Source organism: Mastomys coucha, unplaced genomic scaffold (genome assembly GCF_008632895.1).
Source record: "Mastomys coucha isolate ucsf_1 unplaced genomic scaffold, UCSF_Mcou_1 pScaffold7, whole genome shotgun sequence".
Taxonomy (NCBI): domain Eukaryota; kingdom Metazoa; phylum Chordata; class Mammalia; order Rodentia; family Muridae; genus Mastomys; species Mastomys coucha.
This window is the reverse complement of record NW_022196913.1, coordinates 29,033,734-29,041,900: the sequence shown is the minus strand read 5'-3', so window position 1 is coordinate 29,041,900 and position 8,167 is coordinate 29,033,734. Positions and strand designations below refer to the sequence as shown.

General features: G+C 39.6%; 1 protein-coding gene across 2 annotated transcripts in view; it reads right to left on the bottom strand.

Moving 5' to 3' along the window:
- The window catches only part of Tdp2 (tyrosyl-DNA phosphodiesterase 2), an 11,206-nt gene that overhangs the window by 1,093 nt on the left and 1,946 nt on the right, over window positions 1-8,167 (bottom strand). For both annotated transcript variants that reach the window (XM_031358044.1, XM_031358045.1), the window contains exons 3-6: window positions 4,962-5,132; window positions 4,170-4,261; window positions 2,847-2,965; window positions 75-245 (exon numbers count right to left, since the gene is read on the bottom strand). In XM_031358044.1, the coding sequence (XP_031213904.1) occupies window positions 75-245; window positions 2,847-2,965; window positions 4,170-4,261; window positions 4,962-5,132 (553 nt within the window). The remainder of the gene's footprint in view (window positions 1-74; window positions 246-2,846; window positions 2,966-4,169; window positions 4,262-4,961; window positions 5,133-8,167) is intronic.

Below are 8,167 nucleotides of genomic sequence, written 5' to 3'. Positions count from 1 at the left end.
AGAAATCTGCCTGCCTCTGCCTCCCAAGTGCTGGGATTAAAGGCGTGCACCACCACCGCCCGGCTGTTACTTACTTCGTGATCTCTTAAATTTGTATCTCCTGCAAATATAATGGTAGTTGAATCTGGAGCCTCTTGCATTTTTCGAAAAACAGTTTTTAGCTGACTCATTCGTTCTGCAGAATGTTCTCTGGTGCTCTCCAAATGGGATGTCATAAGGCAAAATTCATTTCCACCCAAACTCACCTAAAACAGAAGAATTACAATTGAACTGACCACTGACCGCTAATGCTGGTAACAGGTTGCTCCAGCGCAGATTAATTAACTGGAATGTATTTACTCAACTTAAACCAGTCAGTACCATTCCTAAATGAAGAGCAGAAGATGCAACCCCACCCACGATAACTAATTTTTTTTTAAGATTTATTAATTTATTATATCATATGTAAGTACACTATAGCTGTCTTCAGACACTCCAGAAGAGGGTGTCAGATCTTGCTATGGATGGTTGTGAGCCACCATGTGGCTGGGATTTGAACTTTGGACCTTTGGAAGAGCAGTCAGTGTTCTTAACCACTGAACCATCTCACCAGCCCCCATGATAACTATTTAGAACAAAAACTATCTACATAATACCTCATCTGTGCCCCTTCTCCAATAGCTCCAGGCCATCAATGATTCACACCTCTCTAGGATCCAATTCCAAGGTAAACTGACTGCTATAAAAGGTCCCAAATGAGTAAAAGCACAGATACTTCCCTGTTCCATGAAGCCACGAGTTACTTGCTAACACAAATAATTCTTATTTATTGCTCCAATAATAATCAAAAATAAACAGTTAACTGAAAGTCATTTATCATTTGCAATTAAGATACCAGTATAGAGAATGTGTTGCAATGCCTACAGAATCATTTAATCGTTCCAAACCTATAATCTGGATCCTGCCTACTTCTTAACCTCCTGCCAACACTCCACTACCTCTCCATACTCAGGATGGTGGTTAATACTGTCAAACTTTATAGAATCTAGAATCACCTAGAAGGCAAATTTCTGGGAATGTCTGAGGGAAATTTCAGATTAGCTTACTTAAGGTGGGAAGATCTTAAGTAATGTTAAGGGGCACCATTTGGAGTTGAGGTCCCAAACTAAAAAAAGGGGGGAAAGCAGGCTGACCACCAGAAGTCATCACTTTGCTTTCTGACTGTGGACACAATGTGACAGCTGCTCCTGCCTTACCATGATGTCAGTACCCTACAGCTATGTGTCAAAATAAACTCTTTTTAAGATTGCCTTTGTCAGATACTTTGTCACACTAATTAGAAAATAACACAGTGTTTATCACACCATCATGAACATAAGTTCATCCACACCCACAGGTTTGCCCCTGCGGCAACTTGCAAAGGTTTGTCATGGGTGTTTCCATTTCCACAGGGTCTATTCATGCACTGAATAAAAAAGAAGAGAAAGCAAGCTGAGCACCATATTCATCTAATTCCTAGGCTTGAGGGCGGCCGGTCTACCAAAGCCCTGGTCTACCGAAGCCCTGTAAGACTAGCTGCTTCACCCCCTCACTACCATGCCGTCCCTCAACTGTGAGCTGAAGTACTAGCTGCTCCTTGGAGCTACCGGTGTGCTGTTATCTTTCTCACTGCTATAACAAATTACTTGACAAATGTTCTCCTTAGCCAAGTGTTGTTACATTTTAAGAAAACATCTAATCAGTTAAGAATTCAACTTTGCATTTTTATTTTGCATTTTTGCATATTTATTTTACATTTAAACTTTGCAACTAAAATTATGAGACCCAAGTTTTCTGAGACTATTTAAGATAATGTATGTAAAGGGCCAATGAAATGGCTCAGTGGGTAAATTATTTGCTTCACAAGCAGGGTGATCTGAAATCAATACACAGAACCACAGTGAGAAATGAAACTTGACTCCCAAAAGTTGTCCTGACCTCCAGACCCACACAAACAGACACAAGCAGGGTTTCAAAAATTGTCCCAGTGATATGGCTCAGCAGATAAGAGCCTCTGCCAAGTAAACCTCAGTTTGATCCCTAGAACCTTTGAAAAAGAAAATAAAAATTTAACAGGTACTTGCCCACGTAAGCCTGGGATTTAAAGAGTTAAATTTGAGACCAGTACTGAAAACCACAGGAGCCAGGAGCCAGGCCTGCAAGAAGCCAGAGAAAAGCTAACCAGGGGAGTGCAAATCTCAGAGATAAGGCAAGGAGGCGCCTGAGACACGCCTGGCCAGACATTGAGTGATGGACCTTGTGCCATTTGGTTTTCTTAAGTGTTAGCTAAGGGTCAGTATGAACTTTGAATAGCACTCTCCCCTCTTGCTAGGAATTTCACTTTTTTTAGGAATTCTCAACTCTGATCTGCACGAACAACATTCAAAATAGCCAATCATGTATAGCCACACCAATTCCTTTGTCTCCCCAGACCTTTTCCCTATAAAATCCCCCAACCTCTGGGCTTCGTGGTCAATTCCTGGTCTCCTGTGTGAGATTGGGGGTTGAACCAGAGCTCTGAAATAAAAATGCCTCATGTTTTTTACATCAAGATGGCCTGTCGTGTTCTTCGGGTGCATGTCTCCCAGGACTTGAGCGGGAACTCCCTATGGGGTCTTTCACCTTTGGTAGAAGGAGTGAACTGAGTCCTAAAAATCTTGACTCATTCAGACAGACAGACAGACAGACAGACAGACAGACAGACAGACAGACAGACACACACACACACACACACACACACACACACACAAGATGCCTTTATAAATATCTGTAAATACAACTCCTTCAAAAACCAAACAAACAAAAAACCGTCCTAAACTTAAACTTACATTTACACACAGAAGGTTTCTCATCATTTTGGTATTCGGAAAAGGAACAATCTCTTGACTTTTAAATTTCACTCTTCCTTTCTTCAATAGTATAGCTGTGAAATATCCTACTTCATTACCTTCAAACATTTGTGGAAAAAAAATTAGGGAAGAAAGTCAATTGACAAAATTGATAGACTGGCTGTTAATTGTATCTTATTCTTTATAAATTACATAATTGTAATAGTTGTGCTTAATTTAAATCTGAAAAGAAAAGAGCGTTTTAATTGAAAAGGGGGAAATGTTGTAGACTGCCCTGGTACTTTTGTATTTTGATGTTAATTCTACTTCCCTCAGAAGGGCGGGACAAGCACAGAGTGGAAGAGTGTGGATCACATACTCATGTAAATTCATGTGAACCTCTCCCCATTTTAACCAGTCAAATAAAGGTTAGAGCCTGTGATTGGGCAGTGGAAGGGAAAGGTGGGGCTGGAGGAAAGGAGGGAGAAGAGAGGAAGGAGGAGATGAGACAGAGGAAGTAGAGGTGGAAGGAAGATGGAGCAAAACCACGGGGCCTGGAGGAACAGCCAAGTAGCAAGGGATCTCATCGCTAAGGAATAGTGTAGAGCTAGGCATGCAGCTTATAAGGATTATAACTGAGCTGTGTGTTCTTTACAGAGACTTATTGGGGTTAGAGGTTACCACAACAGAGTATCTTCACTTTACCCTTACAAGGAGCAAAATCATTTAAATGGGATCAAATCTTTAACCCTCCACTTTGAAGTAGGTCAACCAAGTAATATGTTTCTGTCCCTTATCAAAGTTTAACAAGAGATACAAATGATGTTTAAATAAGAACAAATGGATGATAAAGGCATGCCTCTATATTCAATTTTAGCAAATATACAAGTCTGAGATTTTAGAACTTTGTTTTCCTAAAAAGAAATATCCATTTCAATTACTTTTCCATTTATTAACATTAAGCTGTAAAATAACCTACAAATCCTTTAAGTATCCCGTGTCTTGCTTAGTTTCCTCAAACCCACTTGTGCCCTTTGTAACCTCTCAGTTTTTTTTCCCTTCATTGATCTATTTTTTTTTTTTTTAAGATTTATTTATTTATTATATGTAAATACACTGTAGCTGTCTTCAGACACCCCAGAAGAGGGCATCAGATCTCATTATGGATGGTTGTGAGCCACCATGTGGTTGCTGGGATTTGAACTCAGGACCTTTGGAAGAGCAGTCAGTGCTCTTAACCTCTGAGCCATCTCTCCAGCCCATTGATCTATTTTTCAAAGAAAAGGGTAGAAAGAAAAGTTTAGCTGGCAAGAAGAGCATTACCTGTAATGATTTTGTAACTGCTTGCTCTCTTCTTTAGGTAGGCACAGTATGGGGGAATAACTTCCTGTAGAAATACTACATCTGGACTGTACCTAATTAAAAAGAAGCAATTTAACAGTAGCAGCATATCATTCATTTTCAGCTTCCTAGAGAAAATTCCACAATAGATACTTATAAAATAAGTAACCTGGACCCCTAGTACTCAATGCTCATACTGACCTTTATCTATCTATTATTTACTACACAGTGCCATAATGACCAACAGGCTGGGTGTATAGCTAAGTGACAACACTAACAAGGCCGAATTCAATCCCAACATCCCCCTACGTATCACCCCCACACAATATCCCAGTGGAATTAAAACAGAAAACATTATATATACTACACTGAGCATTTGCAATGGTTGAATACACCAAGAGATGTATTCAGTGTTATTTCTTCAGGTTCCCTTAAAAAGCTGTCCAGTGGCAACAGCTCCAGAGTACTTCAGTGCTCACAAAGCTCTCATGAGGCCAGAAACAGATCTTTTAGGTAATTTTCATTTCAAAACAATACTTATATACAAAACTTACTATGTACATATGTAAAGCTTACAATTCTAGAAAGCGTTTCACATAAACTGGTCTTCCAATTCACTGAGACCCTCCCCAGATCAAAACACCTCAACTCGTTAAATATTTACTCAGAAGCTGACCTTAAAGCACATTTTCAAGTATACAACTTAGAATTGCTGCTTTGTAGAACCATTAAAACACTTATCTCAGTCCCTACCGCGGAAGTGAGAATGCTTACAAAGCTAGGCAGGAACACACTCCTCGAGCCCTCTCTGGCAGATTGCATCCATCTAATCCATCAATATTCCAGGAAATGAAAGAGATAGTGCTGCTATCTTCTAGAGGAGTTCCAGATGGACTGGTTTCTAAAATGATGGTATCATTTGTATCCTCGTTGGTTAGATCAATACTGGCAAGATCAAAATAAAGGTTTAAAAAAAAAGAAATTATGAATTGCTGTAGTTGGGGGTGGTATGGAGGCAAGAACCCCAACATTAAACACTGGCACACTGGTAATCTCAACACTGGGAGGCTGATGCCAGTAGATACTTGAGGCCTGTTTTACCCTAAATGGTGAATGCATGGGCCCAGTGAGGGATTGTCTAAAAAATCAAGAACTACTCCTGGAGAACCCAAATATGACCTCTGGCTTCCAAAGACATGTATAGACTGTTTGAATTTTGTAATACATGTTTGCCCTCAATTTGAAGATAAAAACAAATCACTCCTAATCAGAAACTCCATCTTCTAAATTGTCTATGAAATGCAAAATAAGTTTTGGTCCCAAGCATTTCAGATACCGAATACTTATCCTATAAATATTTTTCTTTGAAGAATCCTAACACTCTATAGGAAAGGAAACATTGGGCTGGAGAGAGCTTGACGCCATCAAGGTGCTTGCTGCCAAGCCAGATGGCCTGAGTTCTATCTGTCCTCTCTCCATATGCTGGCATGGGTGTGTCCACCCTTAGGAGAAAAGCAAACACTTTTCTCCTAGAGTTGCTTCGAAAACTCTGGCTCTTTGTTTTACAACCTGATCCTCCAGAACACTAACCACACAACTACCACATGACAAGTAATGACTTCCTTTAAAGTAGTCAGCTCCAGGCATTTTGTTAACTTTTGATTCTTACAATTACTGACTTTCAAAACAGAAAAGCAGTAAAAAGTACTATGTACCCCAAATTTCCAAATACTAATATTTTCTTATTTAACTAACAATTATTTACCTTAGTTTCTTTCCAAACCACTGACTTCTATCCTTTTCCAAAGACTTGCTTACATACACACTATGCACTCCATTACCACCAATATACTATCTTTTTTTTTTTTTTTCCCAGAGCTGAGGACCGAACCCAGGGCCTTGCGCTTGCTAGGCAAGCGCTCTACCACTGAGCTAAATCCCCAACCCCCCCCCCCCTTTTTTAAGTCTTTCTCATGAGGCATTTTTGAAGAGTATATGCTACTTGTTTTATACAATCCTTCAGTTAAGCTTGATGTTTTCTTTGGGGCATCATTACCAACTGAAAAGTACTGATTTTTCCCTTTCTACTTTGTATTTTGTGGGCTTTAACTATGGAAGCATCTCGTTTATGACTCAACTTTCATCCCAGTTTTACTGATCTGAAACATATCTTTAGTAGTTCTCAAAAGGTATTTCTAATTCCTCAAGCCTTAGAAATTTAGCAGTTTACATTCTCCTACCATAGTCACTTACCCCACGAACAGCTGGTACTTACTTAAATATGGATTCATATTTTATTGTGCAGACTACAACCTGTTCAGAAATACCCAAGTATTCATTGTCTGCAATTTTACATTGGTTCCTATGTTTTCCTGGAATGTTTCCAACATTCTCTGGCTACTCCCTTACCTCCTAGCACTGTAGATTATTCTAAGGTCATCTTCTATCTCACTTACTCCTGCTCAGGCACCAGTCATCTTCTTTTTAGTGAACATTAGAAGCCAAGGTCTTGATGCAGGATAATTTAATGCCAATTCTAAAGCAAAATAGGAACTGTCAACATGCTCTTTGAAACAAGGTCTCGAAATGTATACTTGCTGGCCTCAAACTTATAAGCTTATAAAGTAGGAACTTTGGCAAGTTCATGTCCAGACTGCCCCTAGGACTCAATATATAGCCCAAGCTGGCCTCAAATCCTTGGCAATGCCGCCTCAGCTTCCCAAGTAACATAAGCTACTACATCTGGCTAAAAATCACCTGTATGCATAAGAGTAATTTTAAAGAGCACCAAAAACTATGTCTAACGCCAAGTTCCTTTTGGAACTTCATCCATCTCAGAAAGCTTTCTTTCCTAACATTCAATATTATACTTTTTCTGCAGCCTTACCAAAGAGAAAAGGCTAAATAATTTCAGAACCTTGTCAGATGTTAGGCCCTTGTTAACTAAAAACATTTGAGACAGAAGAGATTGCTGTGTTTAGGTGCACTTGGTCTTGCAGAGGACTTGAGTTCAAGTCCTAGAACTGCAGCACGGGTGGCTCATAACCACTTAACCCCTGTTTCAAGGGTTCCGATGCCCTCTTCTGGCCTGTGGGCACCTGCATAAAATCAGGCTTGTACACATTTCTAAAAACAAAAGCATTGACAACAGGATCAGGTTCCTTATTTGCCATTTCTTTCACAAGCTGCACTTCAAAGTATGTGTGTGTATGCTGTCTTACTGTAATACAATTTCATAAAACACCCACATTTAACAAAAGAAAACTACTTTGAGGCCAGCCTGGTCTACAAAGTGAGTTCCAGGACAGCCAGGCCTATTCAGAGAAACCCTGTCTCGAAAAACAAACACACAACAACAACAAATAAAAAAAAAGAAAACTGTAAACCTGAGAAATAAAGTCCACTCCAAATAAATAAATAAAAAAATAAGAAAGAAAAAAGAAAAAAAAGTCTCTAAAAGCTGTGCTGAGTAAAAACTAGAGTAACTAAAGGGCATAGTCAATCTTGGGAGCATCACCCACTTACTCCTTAAACAAAGTAAGGGATAACCTTGGCCTCTATGTTTCACTCTCCTCAACTGTAAACCACCTAGGATCTTGACAAAAAGCAGATTCTGATCAGTGAGTCTGGTACGGAGCTTGGTAAGCCTGCATGTCTACCAGAATCCCAAATGGTGTAACGCTGCTGGCTCAAGGTCTATATTCTAAGTAACAAAGCTATAAGATACAACCTTTTTGCTCCTGGCCCCTTCAGATCTATTTAAGACAGAAAAGGTCACAGGCTTCAGATATGGCTCAGCCTCACAAGCCTGACAGGTCATTTAAGAAACCCTGCCTCCAACAAGATAAGAGTTGTACTCTAACCTACACACAAGCAATTGGGCGGTGTAAGGTGAGGGGTAGTCAAAAGTCACTACTGGATAAGTGGACTTCACTCCATATTTATTTATAATCTCTGGAGTATGGAGACCCAACATTTTC